This window comes from Camelus bactrianus, chromosome 1 (assembly GCF_048773025.1).
Source record: "Camelus bactrianus isolate YW-2024 breed Bactrian camel chromosome 1, ASM4877302v1, whole genome shotgun sequence".
Lineage (NCBI taxonomy): Eukaryota > Metazoa > Chordata > Mammalia > Artiodactyla > Camelidae > Camelus > Camelus bactrianus.
This window is the reverse complement of record NC_133539.1, coordinates 67,626,861-67,648,353: the sequence shown is the minus strand read 5'-3', so window position 1 is coordinate 67,648,353 and position 21,493 is coordinate 67,626,861. Positions and strand designations below refer to the sequence as shown.

The following is a 21,493-nucleotide window of genomic DNA, read 5'->3' as shown; positions in this document are numbered from 1 at the left end:
AAATACCTGCCTATTCGTTTGGGTAAAGCTGACCTTCCCAGGAACGTAACTATTGCTGCTGGTGCTGCTGCTCTGAGCAACACCCTTTTTGAACTTAAACTTCATTATCTGTCAGATTCAGATAGGAACCTCCATGACCCCCTTCCTGTCATGGTAGGCAGCACAGGTGAGGCACACCGGCCCTGTGGTCTTTTAAAAGAGTTTCTACGAAATAAGTTCATTGGTGTCTTTTTTTTAGATTCCACATATGAGCGATCTCATATGGTATTTTTCTTTCTCTTTCTGGCTTACTTCACTTAGAATGACATTCTCCAGGTCCATCCATGTTGCTGCAAATGGCACTATTCCACCCTTCTTTTATGGCTGAAAAATATTCCATTGTATAAATACACCACAACTTCTTTATCCAGTCATCTGTTGAGGGACATTTAGGCTGTTTCCATGTCTTGGCCATTGTAAATAGTGCTGCTGTGAACATGGGAAATTGACACACTATTGTAAACTGACTATACTTCAATTAAAAAAAAAAGAATTAAAAAAAGACTTTCTACTAATGGTAGCAAGGGCACACACCATGAGATGAAGCGCTATATTTTTCTTTTCCAAAGAAACTTCTGTTTCCTCCAGAGGTGAAGGCCAGCATTTAGCTGTCATGTAACACTTTCCAAAATGGATGCTCAGGGGTGCTGCCAACAGCAGTATAATTCCTTACTATTATGAAGCTGTTTGCATTTTTTTCAAAGGACACACACACACCCATTTTCCTCCTTGGTCCTCCCAACAGCTTCATAAGGTAGGAATTGCAGGAATTATTTCCAGAGTGGCTATTGGCCCTCCTTGCCAGGAACAGAGCTAGGGTGGTGCCCAGGGGCCCTGTCCCCCGGCCCCACCCTCATTCCTCTACACCGCACTGTACCCTTTAGAAAGACGACAGATCACTCCTCCCCACAAACCTTAGAGTTTCATCTTCTTTCTCAAGTTGGAGTGAGCATGCAGACCCACTGGTGGCCCTTCTGCTTAGCAGGAGTCCCTCTACAGTTTCTCTTTTACCCTGGAATTACCAAGAAATTCTGTCCCTCCATCTGTGTGTGTGTGTGTGTGTGTGTGTGTGTATTTTATTTTTCGAGAAAACCATAAGCTAATGTCAGCGGTAAAGGTGAGTGAAGTTCAGGATCTATTCTTGTTTTATTTTCTCTGGTTCTTGTGGCTGTTGCTGTTCGGGCGAGGGGAGCAGGTCCACCACTTGGAGCCGTAGACCCTCGGGCTGGTCTCTTCCTGGACCTATATTCCCATTAAGTGACCTCAGGAGGGTCATTCTGTTCACATTTATGTCCCTAATCTCTACTCCAACTTAACGCAAGACATAGGGTGCTACATCCTGGGGAAGAACTAGGGGGGTCGGTGTGAAGAGGAAAGGTAGTAATTGGCCTTGAATGGAACGCAAAGACTCATGTTGACATTCGCACTGACATCCTTGTCCTGTGTCTTATTTTTCCAGGATTGTGGCGGTCTCCTGTCTGAGGGAGACAACCAAGGCTGCTACCCTTTGGATGGACACATTCTCTGCAAGACCTGCAACTCCGCCCGCATCAGGGTGCTGACCGCCAAGGCGAGCACTGACCTTTAAGTTCAGTTGCCTGTTTAGCCGTTAGTTGGTGGCTCTGAGAAAATGAGGAAAATGAAACACAAGAAAAACATAAGAAAAGATATAGGAAAAGAGAGGAAAGGCAATCAAGCCATAGGGTGGTCTCTACTTCATCCACTATTAACCTTTCTTTAGAAACACACAGAGTCTGAGACTTTTTGCTGTTGTTAAGTTCTTACCAAATACACATTTCACATTTAATCATGTAGGACCTTGATGGGCCTTTGTTCCCAAGGACTTCCACATTTTTGCACGGATTATGCTCCATCCCATTCACTTCTGCATTCCTTTAACTTTTAATCCCTGTGTTTGTCTCACTTTTCATCTGGTTGAATGGCTTGTTTTAGTGTGGTATTTGCTGTCACACAGTTTTCCCTGGGTGAGTCTGCCAGCTCACAGGTGCTTTTAGGCTTGAAGGCTCCATCTTATCACTTCCACATTGCCGGTGAACATAAAAGATAGCCATTCTTTTTACTGTGTATTGAAAAACAGATCTTTCTGTCACTCTAAACTGATCGTGTCCCTGGGGGGAAAATGCACAATTACATGTCAGGCTATAAAGCGTTTAAGCTACAAATTACGTAGATTAAAACAAGTCCAAATTTAATTTACAGCCATTTAAATTCAAAGTCTATAGTGACCAGTGGGGCCAGGGTTCATTTGAAAACAGATATTGGTGAGAGAAAACCAAACATCAGCCTTTTTCTAAAGAAACTATAGATGAAGTGTGCTGGATAAAGTGTTTGGGGCTTCCGTTTGAAAAGCTCATTATTACCCCCAAAATATGGATCTTAAGATTTTCCTTTTCTGTGCTAGCTGGACATAATAATACAAACTTGGTTTTCTCTAGAATGTAACATTTCCAATACTGTCCCACTTTTTCATAGCAGAAATATTGCCGCATTTTTTTCTAACTTCTAAACACAACTACCAAAATTGACTTTTTCCCTAGAAGAAGATAGCTATAAAGCACGGTTCAAATTCTTTTTTATTTTTCCCTCCTGGACCAGGTCCTTTTTGCCTGACAATTGCAAATCAGAGCACATAAAATTGTGTTAGTTTTCTTTAGTTTACTTTAAAAAGACAAGAAAGCTTGAAAAGATTGTGAAACCACAGTTTCATTATTTTTATAATCCTTCTGCAACTCAAATTACATATTGCAGAAGACATTTTCCTATCTTCGATGTGACATTTATACCACACTTTCAAAGACAATCACTGAAAAAAAAATGCCTTTTTGAGCTAAAAATATGCAGAGTCTCTGCCTGGAATCTTTATTCAAACTCTTATTGGGCAGTGGAATGCTTGCCTGCCAACTGCAGAACCACATCTGCTTTGTTAGGTTCCAACGTGTTTCTTTTAAGGAGTGATGCCTCTCTTAGTAGCAGGTTACCACTTTGTAGACTAAGTATTTTGGATTAAGATTAGTTAAACTTTTCTTCAAATCTTCCACAAGTATATACTTTTAAATTATAAAGTATTTTAAATATACACAAAAATATAAATAATAATATAATGAATCTCTGTGACACCCAGTTTAAGAAACAAATGTAACGAATATAGTTAACATTTCCCTTTAAACCCTTCCCTGATTCCACAGGTATCTTTTTCATGATTGGAAAAAAGTGATAAAGTCAGTTTTCTAGTCTTGACTTTTTTTTAATTTTTACTGTTAACACTCAGAAATGAAAAATTATTTTTGCACGTTTTGAATTACAACCCTGGCCGCAAGAATCACAGTTAAATTTACTTTAGTAGGAATAATCATAAGGGTGGTTCCAAAAAAAATTTTTTTTTTTCCAATGAGAAATTCTTAAGCCTGTGGCTCTTCTGAGTTAATCTGTGGCTCATTTGCTGGGGTCACCAGTTTTATTTTAGAGCCACCAGAGTTGTAGCTTTTCAACGTTTCCTTTGACCACTGCCCTTTCCTTACCTCGCAATCCTTAACTTATGTCTTATATTTCTCATCATGTGAAATATAAGGGATTCACTACGGGCAGTGTGTGAATTTTAGGCTACAGTGGCAACTGTATTTCTGAACTTCTGATTTCCAAATTAAAAGCCAGAGCATGCTGATGACCTCAAGGAGCACTGATTATTAGACAATTGGGGTGATAATGTAATCTGCTTGAATTGCTTCAGTGACTTGTTTCCTATGACATACTTGGAAGAAACTGTCTTTAGGTCAAAAGCAAAGAACCCGATTTATTGAGGGATGACCTTTATCTCTTGAAGTGCAGTCATCCTATTATGAATTTTGCCAAAATAGGGAGAATTTATGAAATATTTATCCTATAAAAATGCAATAACATTCTACTTGTTTGTTACATTTAAGTCCTTATGTAACTGAATGTTTACATGCCAAAAAAAAAAAAGTTGTGAGAAATGCTGTCACAGACCCATCCCTGTGGCATTGCCAGAATCTGCTTGCTTACAATCTTTATAGTGCATTTTTATCACGTAACCTCAGAGTATCTTTACCAAAGATTTTTAAAGTAAATCTCTTTTTAATATAGACTTATCATACTTTTATAATAATGAATGTGCACACAGACATATACAGAATATTTAGATTTAGATTTTTTTTTTCTTTCACAAGGTATAATAAGGAAAGGATCCTAAAATATTTTATTTCAGGATTTCTTAACTCTATGATTTATATCGCTATCTTGTCTTCTATTAATTGTTTGGTGTCAACAATGCCAAATCACTCTTTACTGTTTTAGTTACATGAAATTTTGCCTATAACAGAGATATAAAGATCTATCACCTTAAGGTTTATAATTCTCTTTTGATGTATTGTCTTGATGGTTATCATTTAAATACATAAATAATGGAAAAGAATCAGAGAGTCTATAAGAGAAAGTTTGTAAAAATATACTGATTTTTTTAAAAAAAATTGTCAAGAACACAAATATTTGGTAGTTCCATGTAACATGAGAGACGTTGGAAAAGGAAAAAAAACCCACTATGTCCTGGGCTCTGTGGACCATTTCAAAATGAGATTTCTCCATTGCCTGGATCCCCAGCTCAAGACAACTCTGTGGAGTCTCATCTGCAAGCAAATTGGCCTTTAAGACTCAAAAATAAGTTTTGTGTCCAAGCAGAATGCATGAGGGCTTTGAGATCTCAGACCTCTCTGCAGCCCAAAGATAGGGGTTCTTTTTCCTCTCATTAACACATTGTTTCTGTAGAAGCAACTTCTCTGATCAAAATTACTTCATTGAGTGTATGCTGATTAACACAGTGGAGTTATCAGCCCTATCACTGTTGTCCCACTATGAAAGATTCTGCAAAGATGTTTTTGATGTTTCAAGTGTATAAAACTCTAACTCCATTTCAACAAGTATTTTATATTTGGGTGGAGAGGAAGGAAAAGAACATTTTAGCATGGGGCTGTCACAGAGGGTTTATGGACTATGGACAGGACTCTGAAAGCACAACTTCCAACGGTTTTCCTAGTTAGTAAATATCCTATTAATGTGAACCAGCCAGGAATAACAGTGTTATTTCTATTTGATGTGGTTGGGGCTTCTCTTGTCAAATTTGCCTCGGCTGCCCCTTGGTCCCTCCATTATCAGGTTTTGAAGGGTGTTGGGGAAATGACGGCAGCTGCTAGGGAGATCAGGGAAACACTGATGTGACCTCACAGCCTCTCGCCGCTCCTCTTGGCTTGGGTAGGCCTTTTTTGCCATATACATTTCTAGAAGTATTGCTGTTCTACCTTAGGATTTCACATTTGTAGTTTAAACAAGCGATTGTCCATCTGTTGCCTGGAGCTACAGGACATGTGTGTTATGAATGAAATATGACAGCATGTTCCATACCCTGCTTTAGCCATCTGTAGGAAACCAGGAGGTTGACAAAGATATACCTCTGCGAAATGTGCCTCAAGTCCATTTCCTGAGATCGCTCTTCTGGTGCACTTCCATGGGAGATAATCAGAGAGCCACGTGTACTTCTGCCTTAATTTTCAAGAACTTTACGTTACTATGAATGCTCCACTCAAGTGTCTATCACGTAAATTACCATCCCCACGCCTCAAAGATATACTGATCAAAAAGTCAAAATCCAGAGAAGTCTGAACCCTTCACCTTCATGTATGCTAACAGTATTTCTGTCCTCGCCGTCTCTTGAAGTGCCTTGTAGATTCCTAAACTAGGAAAGCATCCTTATGCCACGAGGTGTGTCTTGGATGTTGTTGATGATTGGGTGGTCTGCCTTGGTGGCCTTCCTCTGGTTTTGTCAGAGACTTCCGCTTGGGCCTTTAACACCCATTCAGCATATCCACTTCTTTAATTGCCATAACTTTTTGATTTGTCTGTTTTTGTTTTGTTTTGTTTTTTAATTTAATGGTGGACAGAACCAGCTGAGGATCTTGGTTCTGAGTCATTTTGATGGTGCAGTCATGAACATTTCAGGTCAAATTATTTCCTTCACAGGTAACTTTTCTTATGAGTCTGTTGTTAAGCTGACTTATTATTCCAAACCTTTAAAAAGTGATCTGATTAAAGCTATCTGACTTGATGAGAGTTCTTCCTCTTTCTTGCTTTCCCTCCATTTCTCCCTCCCTCTTCCTTTCTTCCCTTCTTTCCTGCCTCCCTTTGTTCCTTCTGATTTCTACTCATTAATGCTATTCCGCTTGGACTGTTCATAAATAAATTAAATCAATGCATTAGGCTCCTTATGGAATTGTGATCATATTAAGGGAAGACTTGTTCTACTGCAAGATATATGCAACCTCCATAAATCCTTCCTTTAAAAGGACATATTTTCCAGATTGTGTTTATTCATAAAGTGAGGTGAGATAATAGAGTCTTTCAGTTTTATTTTAATGAGTTTTCATCAGGGATTCAGATCATAGAGTTCTTGGCAAATTCATTTATGACTGCCCTACTTTTCCCAGCTATGTGCAAAATGATCTTTCTAAGACTAGGTTAAGGTTCTTTTTACTTTAATCCAAAGCATTTTGACCAACAAAACAATCATGGTTTTAAGTGGTGGCTGGTTATTTTAGATCAGTGAAACTTGAGAATTTTCCTTATGGCAGGGAAAAACTATTATCCTTCTAGAATTTTTACACATATCAGCATTTTTCCCATGACAATAATATTACATCCTAATACTTGAACACTTGAAAACCTAATACACAGTATTTTTCAGGGGGTGGGGCAGCAACAGAGGTTTTCCGGAAGCACAGATGACAGGCCTGTAGTCTGTTTATGAAAACAACCTGAGAAGAACAAGCTGGGTCTCTCCGTCAAGCATTTAGGTCTGAGACTCTTTTGAACTCTGACTAACACTGATAAAAACATGTCCTTTCTATCCATTTTTTTTAGTTTCTTTGGAAAAAGCTGATGATTTTAGGAATGTGTTTCCATTTTTGGTTTCTGTCTTCAGTTCCATCTTCTCCAAGTTGACCTTGATTTTCCTTTTTGGGAGGGTCACATGTGAGCAAAGTAAAAGCATACCCAGTACATACATAATTCAGCACATATGTGAATCTGCCCAGAATTAACGATAGTCTCAGTGGGTGTGTTGTTTTGATATATAGGCAGAGGTTGTTGTTTCTGTTTTGTTTTGTTTTTTAACCTGTCTCCAAGAAGAGAGGGACTCAGGAGGGAAGGAAGAATTCCAGAGAAGGGGAAGGTCAATTAAAAAGATGACAAGAGAATTCTTGCATAGTCCAACTCTGAGAGTTTTCACAGGGGTTTTAATGATTAGCAATTATAGTTGTTTAAACACATAAAATATTTATGTTTCCAAGTTTATGAGGTGTTTAAAAATCATTATGGCTAACAATGTATTTTTCCCTTGTCAGAAGAGAGTGAAATGAGAGCGTCTTCTCAGCCCCGTGGTATGGCCGAAACTACACAGAACTTTCATAACCCACGTCCTTTCATCCTTCTGTGGGAGGGCTGTAGCTCATTCTCTTTCTGATGGATGGTGGTGCAGGTTCTTACCTACTCTTGGGCAAGCCACGCTACACCCGAAGCATCTCGGAAGGTCAGATGTTTCTAGTTTCGCACCGTCAGTGTTTCATCATCCCTTTCCAGTGGGCTTACCTGGTGAGCACAGTGAGCAGGAGTTTCTTCGGTCTGGGGTCTCTTGTTTAAATCCAGTCACCCACTTTCTGTAATGTCTTGCCTAAACAGCTGTACTCGATTTGTACTACTTCTCCCCTTTTTTACTTACAAGCACAGAAAACCAATTTTATCGTACTAAGTTTAAAAAGGAAGAAATATAGAATAACACATTTCCCCTTCAATCTAGACAGGGAGAACACTTGCTCCTTTCTCTGCTTTACTTCCCCAGCCCTTCTGCAAAAAGTTGTGGACTCTGTTTTCAGTTACTCAGCATGCAAGTGGCTTATTGCATAGCCAGTTGGTAGAAGATGCATTTTATTAAACTCATTGACTTTTCCCCATTGATACTCCACAAAAAAATTACTGGAATCTTTGCCCTTTATTTCTGATTGCTATTTAATTTACAGCAGTTTCTAACCAATTCAGTATCTCTCATGCTAACCTTTGTTATAAGCATAAATTGATACTCTACTTGCAAAAAGTTATATATACTAGAAAGAACAGAGAAACCTACAGCTAATTCCTTTGTGATACTTTAAGATGGTTGCATAAGTCCTTCTCTATGTGTGTCTTTGTTACTTTTTCCAAGATGCTCATCCATGTATGGGCAAGGGAAAACATCATTCATCTAACTCTGATACATTTACCTAATACACACAAATAGAAGGCTTATTAAATGACACTCACATTCAAGCAACTTGGTACTGAACACAGCTTCTAAATTCAGTTTTCAGCCCCAGGAGTAGAATGATCTACGAAGATTGAGCCAGGTTTCACTATGTCATCTTGTGTTCTGTACCAGTGTAGAGGGTCATAGCTGACCCCAAGCCCCAGTGCTGTTCTACACATAGACTCATGGGTCCTTTAAGGATCTGAATCTCCTGTTATTTTGCTGACAAGTCACCCTCCCACATTTTCTAGACCTGGCCGGTATGTAGTACCATTCGCAGCAGTCCCTTCTACCATTGGGGCAGCTTTTTTCTATGAAAATTCTTCCATTTGTTAAATGAAACTCTGGCTCTGAAGCTACAAAAGAAGTCTAATGCCTAAATCTTGGTCTCTAGGTTGGATATCACTACTCTTTCAGCTTTCCTCATTTAGTGACATGGTATCAAGTCCGATCACCCTTCTGCTTCTCCTTTGAACAGTTGGACTCAACAATATTTCCTAATTTTATTTCAATCTACTCAATGAAATGTAGCAATCATTTTGGATCAGGCCAGATAACACCACTTTTTTCAGGGCTGAAAGTAAGTAGAATTGGAATCATCCAAAGGAAACTAATATTCAATGTGGACATCCCCCCAAGGACTCAGACCCAGGAGAGTGGAGGATGGAGGAGGATAGGTCTCCCACGTGAGCAGAACAGGCATGGCCTTTACTGATTTTGACGTTCCCAAAGTCAAAGTCAGTCTGAGACTAGGAAGCGAGCTGGTGCTTGTGTCATCCATGAAAGTCCCACTTCTTGGTCAGCGTTCACAGAGTCTTCCAACCTTTTCCCTTTATCTTTGTCTTTTCAAGAGTAAGACCTGTCTTGTCCATGTTCCCGTACTGCATATGCAAAAAGAGTCCTGGGCACTTCAAAATTTCCACATAAATGTTTCTGGCTGATTGATTTTTGAGACTAGCTTTCATCTTCTTTGAACAAATGTTTGTACCTGGAGATGCTGCACTTCAGATCAAGTGAGCAACTTCCCTGCTCAGTCAGTCAGGAAGTGTCCTTAGCAGTCCACATTTTCTCTATACTTTTATCTTCTAACATCTTTATCTTTTACTCATCTACTCAATTTAATAATCACTCTAAGGGAATCAGCCCCTAAGTAACTTCGATTCAGGCCAACTGCAGTGAGATCAAAGAGGTTCCGTCTGTACTCCAGAGGAAGGAGTGTAGCATCAGCAAAAGTAATTCTTCCCAGTGGCATCAGTGACGCTTCCTGGAAGAGTGAAATTTGTTAAGAAATCTTGTACTGATTCATCGGCTTGATTTAGAAGTTGAGAGAGGAATATTTAAGGCACCAGAAACAACAGGAGAGCATAGGTTATACCCACAGAAAACCCTCTGCTTTACAGATTCTGGAAGGTCCTTATCAGGAGAAGTGGCTTCCAGATACTTGGGGTCAGTGAGAAGTTGAAAAGCATAGAGGAAGGTTGATTCAATTGTTATTTGCTTTTCCATATCTATATAACTGTAAGATAGGAAAAGCTGTCAAAATATAATCCAGTACTTACAGCATGAATCGGAACCTTTTTTGATAATATACAAACGGATATTCATATCAGCTCATAGCTACATACTGCACTCTTGAACACCCTGTCTTTTGAGCCCCCACAAGACTATGAACAAGATGACTCTTTTCCTATTGCTTCTCGGTCCACTTGATGTTACGATTCCCTTACAGATTTATTGCTAAGGGATAATCCAGACTCTACTTAAACGTCACCTGCATCAAGAAGCTCATTACTTCTTAAGCTCTTCCATTTCCTCCATCACACTTTGTTCCAGGCTCCAGAACCAGACTCCGGGGCTTAGGTGCTCCTTGGTGCCACACAAAATTAATCTTTAGTACATAACAAAATGTGCTTCTTCCCTCTGTTTTCTTTCCAAATATATTTTGTTTTTAGCAACATATTTAAAAACAAAACTTTGATTTTTTTTTTTAGCTGAAGGATTATAAATATCCTTAAACATCCTTAAAAATAGTCTGAAGGATTTTCTGAGGGTCAGGTTTTAGAGTTTCTGAGTTTGGGGTTGTGGTTTTTACTTTCTTATTCAAAAGACAAACTGTTCTGACAGTTGTTATGTAGCTCCTCCCAGTAACTAACCCATGAAATACACTCGTCATCCCACCTGCTGATAGTGACCCTGAAATGTGAGGAAATGTCAGTGTGTGATCTCCACTTCTAACAAGGAAAGCCTCAAAAGCAGAAGATCATGGTCCTGCTGAAATGTATTACTTCTGGCCAGTTGTTCTGTGCGAAAGACGGAGGTTCTATTATGTTCTGGTTTTCTGCAGAAATGTGTAAATTCTTTCATTACTGTCCTGAGTTCCTGTGGAGCTGCAGTAGCATCGTCTGGTCTCTGAGAGAACCAGGCTTGCAGACTCTTCCACCCCTGCCTGGAATTCGAGAGCCCTGATGTCAGAACCTGCCACCAGCCCCCTGGGCAGGACCGGGAGGTGGCTTTCTGAGCTCTAAAATAATAACTCCTAAGAGAGCTTACAAACTGCTTTCGCACGTAGAACAGCCCTGGGAGGAAGGTTATTAATAGCCCTATCCTGGAAGAGAAAGCTGAGGTTCAGAATCGTTAAGTGACTTGCCAAAAGCAATAGAGCCGGTAAATGGCAGATTTGGGGACGTCCCCAGGTCTTGGCATTCCCGTGCCCTCTGCAGGCGTGGCTCTCAGGGCACAGAGGGCACGACGTGTGCTTCTTGCAGACCCCCGTGCCCCCATAGGTCACTTCGCTGGCAGGTGGCAGAGACCATCTGGAGCTTGCGTGCCTTTTCTGTGTCATCTTGTGGGAAACTGCCAGGTGTTCTGTCTGATGGGCAGCGCGGTGGAGTCAGTGAGGACAGGCCACCGCTAGGAACACACACAGCAGGCCTGAAGTTCGCTGCGGCAAGTTTCCCCAGAGACAGTGGTTTGCTTTGCATTAACTGAAAAATTCTCTGGAACTGTGAGGTTCAGAATATCAGCCGAGACCGAATCATTTAGAATTCAGTGGAGTGTGGAGGTGATGTGATCCTTCAGACAAGCCTGTCTCCGGTGGGCCAGGGTGTGTGCCCCACAGAGGCAGGAACCGCTGTGGGTAAACAGGGCAGATTCTCTCTCCGGCCACGCTTATTCGAGGCCCACCAAGAATATGACAGCATCAGGCATGATCGAGCCGACCGACCGACCCTGACCTCGAGATGCCTGTGAACAAATGCCCTGGGACTCGTTGCAGTCCTGTGACTTGGCTTTTGCCATTTGATAGCCTGGCTTCCCCAGCTGTTGTCGTTCTGTGATTTGTGTGTGCTTATCACGGGGGGTCTGGTACTGCGCGTTCCCAGCGGACTGACTTGGAAGCCTGAGCATGTTATTCTAGAACCCGTTCCATGTGGCAGGTCCACAGCTGGGCGGTCCTTCCCTTGAGCTGCACCCCTCAGGAAGCTGTGACTTTTGATGTGTGCACTTGGGGTTGTATTTCCTCCCCATGTCTCCTTATAGTTGTTTGGCTTTAAGTTAAAATCTGCTAACTGATAAATATTATTTCTTTATCTGAGTCAAATCTACTGCAGGGAACCTTTAAGATGATCTTACCTATTAAGCTTTCTAGTCATTTTCCCTTCCTAGATCCACCATCCATCATGGAGGTCTCATCATCCACCTGCTTAATTTCCCTGGGATTCACGAGGGGCAGGTTGAATAACAGATGGCCCCTCACCCCTCTCCAATCTTCACACCTGGAAAATACAGGAGGTGCCGGTGGGGCCAACTGGGGAGTAGCCCTGGCTGAGCTGGCAACATTCAGACCCTGGAAAGGTGCTGCATCTTCCCGTGAGGTGTAATGAATGTTATGATTGACGGAGCGGAAAATGATTCCTGTGGAAGAAATGGCGACCCCCAGCACAGGAGTGGCTTAGTACAGGCAGCATTTTGAGAAATTTTCAGAATTATCTAGGTGAGTACTCCTGAGTCAGAGACTCACTTGGCTGGAACCTGTGATGTCTTGTCGGAATAAATGTGAGGCTGTGAATATGAAAAAGCAGCCCTTTAAATAAAAATAAAAGGCGCCATAAACTCTGATTTATCTTTACATAGTATAAAAGAAATTACTCTTTTTTTTTTCCTTCCCCCATTCTACACAACATTGCCCCCCTCTTACTTAGGGAAAATACCACAGTGCTGTCTTCAAAATACACACCCATGCACGTGAGTGCCCACACGTGCACGCACACACACAAACTCACACACATACACACACAGGCATCTTCCAAGAGAGCTGATCTTTCAAAAAGGAAATCTTATTTTAAAACACTTGGATTTTTCAGGCCAAGAAACTAATAATTTCTAGACCTGACCCATTTTTGTGGCTGCCAAAAAAGAAAAGAAAAAGCTATTTAAATTTTGTACGGCTCCATTTATCTCTTAAAATATGCCAGAGCAATTTGAGGTGGGGGTGGAATCGAAGGTATTTATCCCTCCTGCTTGATTCTCTCTTTACATTTCTATCTGTTGGGAAAAGGATAAAGGATTATTCCTGGGCGATTAGTGTTGATGCATTGTGTCGCCACTTTGTTCGGGGTCTGCTTCGCTTCAGACTGAGGCGTAAGAAAAATCGTTGCTTTTTGGACTCCTTTCCCTCCATCACGAGGGAGTAAATATTAAGCCTGAATGTCTTTCCACGCCAAATTATTTCACTCCATTTCTGAAGTCATTTAGAAAATGCAAAAGAGGGCGAAGTAGCTTTTCTTGGATATATTTCTCTTGTTTTTTTTTTTCTTTCTTGGAGACAAATCTAAAGGGAAAAAAAAATCCAGTTCCTTTTGATCTCTCTTTCTCTTTGGGTAACAGTGATGATCACTTAGTAATTATAAACCAGAAGTAGAAGAGCTCAGCCAGGTTGTGATGTATCTGCCAACATGTCTCATTCCTTCAAATACAGACTTTGAGAGGAAGAGATTTTATCATTTAAATGCCAACAATAGGAATGGCCTCATATTTTAACTTTCAAACAGTAAAAGGCGAGTTGATACTTGGGCAGTGTTTGCATTTTACTAGGCCTGTACACCTTGTGCTGAGTGTGTAGGCGAGTGCCGCTCCATCAGCCTGTCCGGGTGAGCGTGCCAGGAAGCGTCAAAGTGCCTTGGACTCTCCTCACAAGGTGGCAGATCAGAACTGGTGTAGGCTGTGCCAGCCTTCTTACTCAACTGAAATATCTGAACTGAGCTGTATCCTTGATGAAGGATATTTAGGGCCCTGGAAGCTAAATCTCGTCACCCACCAACAGTTTATAACGAAGCAGTCGCAAAGCCATGGTGAAATGACTTTCTTCCTTTCAGTACCCGTTTATTCTGTTGGGAAAGCTGATGAACAAATGATCCAAGAATTATTTCATCTTAAAGTGAGAACGCACACCTCCCCAACCTCTGAATTAGTCCTCATTCGTGTTCAGGAAGCAGATGAACGAGCAAACAGAATTAAGGATGACATCGATTGTCTGATTATTTAGCATTAAAAAAATTACATGATTTCATGTGCCTTAAGCAAAGATTCTAACTAGATGCAAAAGTGTCACCGCTGGATGTAGGGTGGGAATTTTACCATGTTACCTGTGCAACTAATTACTCCATTTTTTGTTTTGCCTTTTAAATTTCACTTTATTGTTAGTTTTGCAGATTTGGGGCTGGCTCTTTCTCTGCTGGGATTATGAGACGCGCCCCCCCAAAAAAGGGAAGGGAAAGGAAGAACTTTCTGGGTAGCAACTCTGTGCCGTCAAGTAGACGTGGTGCAAAGACACAGAGCCCAAGGATGGTAATTTTCTCTGAGCCGCACACACCAGCTTTTATTTCATGGCTTTGTCACAGGCTTTTCTCCTTCTGTGCTGTCACCTTTGAGAAAAACGATTGCACCTTCTCCAAGTCTGCCTTTTAACAGCTACAGTTGAGTTGGCAAGACTTCCCCAGCTCTGAATAGAGCCATTTGCCGACTCCGGCCTCTTTGCGAGACTGACTCAAATCTGTGATCTTCTGTTCAGCATACACATCAGCAAAGTGAGAAGATGAGCACTAAATATAGGCTCTATTAACTTTACTTTTAGATTTACTGCCTTCAAAAAGTGCCTATTCTGAGAAACATAAACGTTATTCCTACATATGTCTGTACACACGGCACCCAGAGTCAGACCGTGAAGCCTTCAAAAACACACCATCGAAAGGAGTAGGTGCTAAGATAAGGAAGCCTTGCCAAAGGGAAGAAAGTCACTCATTTCCAGTATCGCCTCCCGAGTGGCACCATGGAACAGACTGCAAGCTCATTCCCTGCGCATCCCTTGCTGATACAGCCACTTTGTATTTATATCCTCCTGGATGGTGGCACAGCGCTGAGGCTTCCTGTCCTCTCCCTCAAGGGAATATGTGCTTTCTGGAATTGGAACATTCAGTCAGGAAAAAGAATTGTCGAAGAGAATTAATGAGCCAGGATCTGTATTAGGGTATGTGTCATATGTGTGTTTTATAAACTAAGCATTGGTGGGTTTAGCATGTCAGCACATCGCTTCCCCTTTCCTCTCTCAGGCTAACATCAGTGAAAACTAAAGAAAAGTCTTGGCTCCTGAGAATTGGAGGCTCAGGGGGCCAGATGCCCTTGCCAGATCCTTAGAGCATCTCTCTACTTTGATTCTTCAAAATAGTAGCATATGTTGTCTAATGGCTTTTGTTTCCATGGTCTGTCCCTGGCATCGTGGCTGCAGCTCTTGTCCGTGGAGCAGCAGCACAGCCTAGGAAGACGGATTCTTCCCCAGGTGCGGCAGTAGGAGAGGGCTCCAGTAAGTGGGACGAGGTGGACTGTGTGATTTTAGGAAAAGGGTTGAAGGGAGGACGTGCTTCCAAAAAAGATCTTTCTCAATGTGTCGTCTGACTCAACCAGCTGGCAAATCCCACTTGCCAAGTCGCTCTCTTCCCTTCTAAGTCAGTTGGTTCCATGTTCACTTGGTTCCGCCTCTGCTTTGGGAAAGCAAGATACCTCCAGTTAGCCTGTTCCCAAGGAAGCTCTTGGCATCCTCTTGGTTGTAAAGTTGTCTCCTGTCCCACCCAGTTTCACCAAATGGAAGGGAAGGAGGATAAGGGGTGGAAGATGCTTTCCATGCCGTTGCAGGCAGCCATCCTTCCGTTTGCCATCTCAGGAGCTCCACTACTTAAACTGGGGTGGGGGGGGGTGTCACCGTTTCATTAATTTCAAGAGGATGGACCACCTTCCTGAGTTGTCATGTTACGAGACCATTTGTCTCCTTGGAGACAGTGATACTCTTCACAAAAACTGTCCACTCTTCCTGTTGATGTTCTTGTTCTGTTCTTACCTTATGCAATTTCAATACTAGTCAATTTCTACTTTTTAGAGAGATGTTAGTGTTAGATAAGAGCTCAGAAATCTCTATATGATATCAGAAGGGGCATCAGGACACACAGAGTTTTTCCCACACAGTTTTTCCTCCTTGGATCCAAGATGGACCGGGAAAGAGCATCGCATGGCTTTGCTCCAGGTTTCAGTCTGATCGTGACTATGAGAGAGTTTTACATTAAATGTTAAATGGTATTTATAAGTGGATAGATCAAGGAGAAGGGGGAGAAGAGGAGAAGCCAGGTTTTCTCTGTATTAAATGTGTCAAAGAGCAAGAACTTCCTCCTAAGTACAGGCATAGCCCCGCCATGATCAGCTGCTGGTCTGAATGACATTCTTTGACTTAGAGAAAGCCACACAAAAACATATACGGAATATGCCTTTTTTCATGTGTGTGCTACTGGCAGGGCCATGGTATTCCCAGAACACAGATTTCTCTTTTTTATTCTTAGCAAATTGCATTTCGCCACTACATCATGAACCATCACTGATCTACCCAAAATAGCCCTCCTGGTAAGAGGATAGAACCTGTTATAAGCAAGTGATTTGGGTATTTTCTTTTGTATTTATACATTACCAACTATATTAAATCATGTTTCTATTTACCTTCTATCAGTTTTTTCTATCAATTATGTTTTTCCAACGCTGTATAAGAATAAATATGAAAATTATATTCCTTTTTTTCTGTTAAAGAATCGCAACTACGTCATTATATTTAGAAATCCAATAAACTCACTACGTTTACTTGCCTGTGTGTGGAATTCTTTTTGAGTGGGACAGCTCCCGCCTCCTTCCTTCCAGCCTCTTTTACTGTGATTCATTTTTTTTACCTCATTGCTTTCCATATGTTCTCCTGAGAGAGGGAACGTCTCTCAAAGCAAATGTGATGCCAACAAGCGTACGAAACACCTACTCTTCTCCACTCTTGAGCACAGACCTTCAGGTTAGACATGTTCTAGAATTACTTGACCACTCCTTGTCTTAACCTTTCAGGGGAAGAACTTTTCCCTTTTAAAGTCGGATCCAAGTCAGTCAGTTCCTGTGAGGGGTGGGGGTAAGAACGAGAGATTCTCCACCTGCAGCGCTAACAGCTGGTTGACTTTTCGCACTTTTACGCCATCTGTGCTACGCATACTTTTCCGACACTGAGAATCTGCTCTGTGCTAGGCGTCTTGAAGGAGATGGATATAAATCAGACATCGCTCCTGCTTTCAAGAAGTCTGTAGTCTAGTAGAGCTGATGATATGGACGCAAATAACTGGGAAGAAGAAAGGAAGAATCTATCAGACACGTGGGAGAGTGTAACTCAGCATTTTTTAAAGGCTTCACTGCTTACTGTTAATAGCCCTGTGATCTGGAATGAGTTTACCCTCATTTTATAGATGAAAGTGTTAAGAATGTGAGAAATAAAGGTAACAACCCAAATGACCATACATATTTTTTTTCCATTTTTTAAAGGAAGAGGTCTGCAAGAGAACCCAGTACCCCGACCCCCAGCCTAGCCTGACTCAAGAGTGACTAGCAGTAGAGAGAACACGAAACTCCTTCCATGAAATTCAGAAAAGGAGATCGCTTCTCCTTCCCGCTTAGGCTTTGGGTTGGCTCTCCAACCTCACATTTCAGCCTACTAATGCCGACGGGTCTGAGAGCCCAGGGGCCAGAGCTCTGTGAGGCGCTGTCATTTTCAAAGGTGCCAGGTGCACACAAAGTGCATCTCTGAAGTAACAGATGAGAGGTGCATCACTGGGGTGCAGAGAATTCGTAACTTCTTGCCAGAAAGTTGTACACAAAGAAGAGCATGTAACATGCCCCCTTGGCTTTCCTTTCTCTTATTTTCTCAGATTACTCACTTTATGTTCTTTGCCTCCTCCACCACTCCATATTTTAACGCTGTACATACATTTATTTGCCCGTATTCATCCAATGTGAGAGCTAGAGGGTCCTTACCATGTTCTCTGATTTTGTGAGGAAATACTAAGTCCCAGAGATAGGAAAGGATTCGCCTAAGGTCACAATATAATTTAATTACAAGGCTGGACCTTGTGTCCTGGGCTGACTCTCAGTCCTGCGCTATCATACTGATAACTTCAATAATGTGGAAGACAGTAGGAAAAGAGTTTTATCTACAATTTCTATTTCTAAGAAAAAGAAAGACATTTAAAAAATGAACAAAAGCTGAAAGGGCTTAATGTCCATAGGCCCTAACTAAAAGGAATTCTAAAAGATACATGTCAGGAAGAAAGAAAATGAACCAGGAAGGAACATTGGTGATGCAACAAGAAATGGTGAGCAAAGACACTGGTAACCATACAGTTCAATCTCAAAGAAGTTGAGCTTATAGTTTATCCCAGGAATATAGGAGAAGCTAAACATGAGAAAGTTGATTAATTCACCACTTTCACAAAACAAAATAGAAAAACGTTATGATCATAATTTCCTAATAGATGTAGAAAAAGATTGTAATACAGCAAAACATTCATAAAAGAGCAACCTCTTAGCAAACTAGGAATAGAAAGAGACTTCCTTGACTAAAGTCTACCTATGCAAAAATGGCTCCACATAGTGAAACCTTAGAAGTAATTATTTCAAATCGTAAACAGGAGGATACCTGCTGTCAACACTTCTATTCAACTTTGTACTGAAGATTCCAACCAGTATGGTTATAACAGAAACATGAATAAAAGATACAAAGAAAAGAATGCAAGAAACCAAACTGCCATTGCTCATAGATGATATAACCACAGAAAACTATACACAGAAACCCAAAAATAACACACCAATAATTAACATTACACAGACTTATAGATCGAGCAAATTGGTGATGGCAAGAGGGGAGGGAGTGGGTGTTGGGTGAAATAAATGAAGGGGACCAAGAGGTACAAACTTCCAGTTATAAAGTAAGTCACAGTAACATACAGCATAAAAAACAATAATACCCTGGTAATTTTGTATGGTGACAGATGGTTACTGGACTTATTGTGGTGATCATTTCTTAATGCATCTGATTGCCAAATCACCATGCTGTACACCTAAAACTAACACAGTATTGTACATCAACTATAATTTAAAAAAAATAAAAATTAAGTTTAGCAGGTTTGCTGGATATAACATTGATATACTATAATTGCATCTTACTTCTGTGCAATAGCCACAAAGAGTTTGATAATGTATTTTTAACAAACCATATATAATAGTGACAAAAAGTGTGAAGCACCTAAGAATATCTTTTATAAAATATAAAATACCTTAATGAGGAAAACCACAGAACTTCATTAAAAGATATTAACGTAGATCTAAGTAAGTGGAAAGATAGACCATCTTCAAAGATAGGGAAATAATGTCATAAAAATGTAAGTTCTTCCTAAATTGATTCACAGATTTAACAGAATACTAATCTAAGTTTATGGACTTTGGCAAACTGATTCTAAAACTTACTAGGAAATACCCTACCCAAAATACCCAATAAATTTTTAAAGAATAAGGAAGGGTAATTTTCTTTACCAGATATGACTTTCTATAAAGCTACAGTAATAAAGGCAGTGTATTATTTGTATTAAAAAAAAAGACATATATAATCTAAATGGATGACTGCTGAGAACCTAAAATAAGACCATTCATTTATGGTAACAATATATGACATAAATGATATTGCAGATCACTGTGGCAAGGGGAGATGCTGGAATAACTGGTTTTCATGTGGAATAATATAACACCCAGTGCCTGACTCCTGTAGACAAAACTTTAAGACCTATTTAAAACAATCATGACCTTTTAGTTACAAAGGATTTCTTGAACCAAATAAAAAACATTAAAGCTGTAAATAAAATAATTAATAATTTAAACGCCATTAAAATTAAGAAATGGAGTTAATCAAAAGACTCATAATAGCTTCAAGCTGGGAAAAGCTACTTGCCAGACATAAAAAGACAAAGGATTACTCTCCAGAATATAACAAAGAATTTTTAAGAAAAAGAAAACTCAATAGAAAAATAGGCGCACGAATAGACATTTTAGGGGAGAGAAAATACAAAGGGCCAATTGACCTATGAAAGAACAATTATATTCGTCCTTAGGGAAATGCAGATGAAAACCAGTGTGGGTTACCATTTCATACCAACAGCAGCAGCAAAAATCTAAAAGGCTGATGATGTCAAGTACTGGAGATGATGTGGAGCAATGGTATTTCTATACAATATCAGTGGAAGTATAAATAGCTAAAATCACTTTGGAAAATAAATTAGCGTTATCTAATAAAGATGAAAATGTGGCAATCCAACGACCAGCAATTCTGCTCCTGCCCATGTGTCCCAAAGGCTTGTACCAAGATGCACAGAGTTGTCCTGTGAGTAACAGCCAAAAGCTGCAGATAACACAAATGTCCATCCAAGGAGAACTGCTAAGTAAATAAGAGTCTGTCTGCACCAGGATAATGTATAACAGTGAAATGAATCCACTACTGTTGAATAAAACTATATGGTCAATTCTAAGAAACATAATTAGAAGAAAAAAAGTCATAAAAGCATAGATATATTCCTATCATATCATTTGTAGAAAAGTTTAAAACAAGCACAATCAATTATGCTAAGGAGATACATATGCAGCCATACCTATCTATACAGATATAGAAATAGAAATACATCCTGTGGAGGCAGGACAAAAGGAGGGAGATGTGATGGGTGAAAGACATGACAGAGCTGTTACTAGTGTTAATCTAATACTAATATTAGATTTCTTTAGCCGGATTGTGGGTTCATAGGCGTTCATTTTACTACTATAAATTATAGTTTGTATTGTGTATCATGTATTTCATGATGTAATAGTTAAAAGAGAAGGAAAGGGAAGAAATGCTTTCTGATAACTCCTTTTTCCGCTCCAGTGCAGAGTCAAGTGCTCAGTACAGCCTTAACGACCTTAAAGCTGCCTTAAAGGAACGCTAAGAGAAGCCCCTGTACTTCTCCACCCTTTTTATATGAAATCCTAGAAGTAGGTTCAAGGACAAATGGAAAATGGGGAGCAGAGCTCTCAGTGTGGGCCATGCACTTAGAGGACACTTCCCCTCTCTCTTCCCACACTTCTCTGCCCTTGGCATCTTCTACAAAAACTTTTTCTTCCATAAAGTCTTTCTTTATTAAAACTGACTACTCCTGTCCTCTGTATTCCCATTACAGTGCAAACTAGCATACCACCATTCCTCGTTATGTGCATGTCTGCACACCCCGTGTGACCCAGAGGACGTGGCAGACTGCTGCCATGACCATCCGTGACACTCGTCATGATTTTTCTGGGAAGGACATAGTCTTATTACTTTTGGTGCCCCCGAAGTATCTAGCACAGCCTGGCACATTACAGACCCTGGGTGAATTATTACCCAATGGAATCAAATTGATCTTCTTTCAGTTTCACCCCAGATTCATGTCCAAAGCAAAGCATTTCACTTCTTTCTGCCTTGGCTATTACACTCGGGCGATAAATAAAATACTCATTACTTCCCTCTGATGACGCGAAACTAACAACGGCAGACAATTCTGCATGAAGTATCACAAACAGGATTCCTAAATAGGTCAGACGGCTTCCTTCCTCCCAGCTCTCTTGTGAAGGGAATGAGCCTGGTAAATCAGAAAAAGGAAGAAACAAACACAGCATGGTCATGTCAGCAGTCTGCCA

At 40.5% G+C, this 21,493-nt stretch overlaps 1 protein-coding gene and 1 long non-coding RNA gene across 18 annotated transcripts in view; one reads left to right on the top strand and one right to left on the bottom strand.

Annotated features, from left to right (window-relative positions):
* Positions 1-16,573, top strand: part of LPP (LIM domain containing preferred translocation partner in lipoma) — a 629,538-nt gene extending 612,965 nt beyond the window's left edge. For all 16 annotated transcript variants that reach the window (XM_074366117.1, XM_074366147.1, XM_074366073.1 and 13 more), the window contains one exon: positions 1,499-16,573. In XM_074366117.1, coding sequence (XP_074222218.1) covers positions 1,499-1,627 — 129 coding nt within the window. In that variant the 3' untranslated portion in view covers positions 1,628-16,573. The remainder of the gene's footprint in view (positions 1-1,498) is intronic.
* Positions 16,383-21,493, bottom strand: part of LOC123618109 (uncharacterized) — a 43,237-nt gene continuing 38,126 nt past the window's right edge. For both annotated transcript variants that reach the window (XR_006726473.2, XR_012507670.1), the window contains exon 4: positions 16,383-21,435. This is a non-coding gene — a long non-coding RNA (uncharacterized LOC123618109). The remainder of the gene's footprint in view (positions 21,436-21,493) is intronic.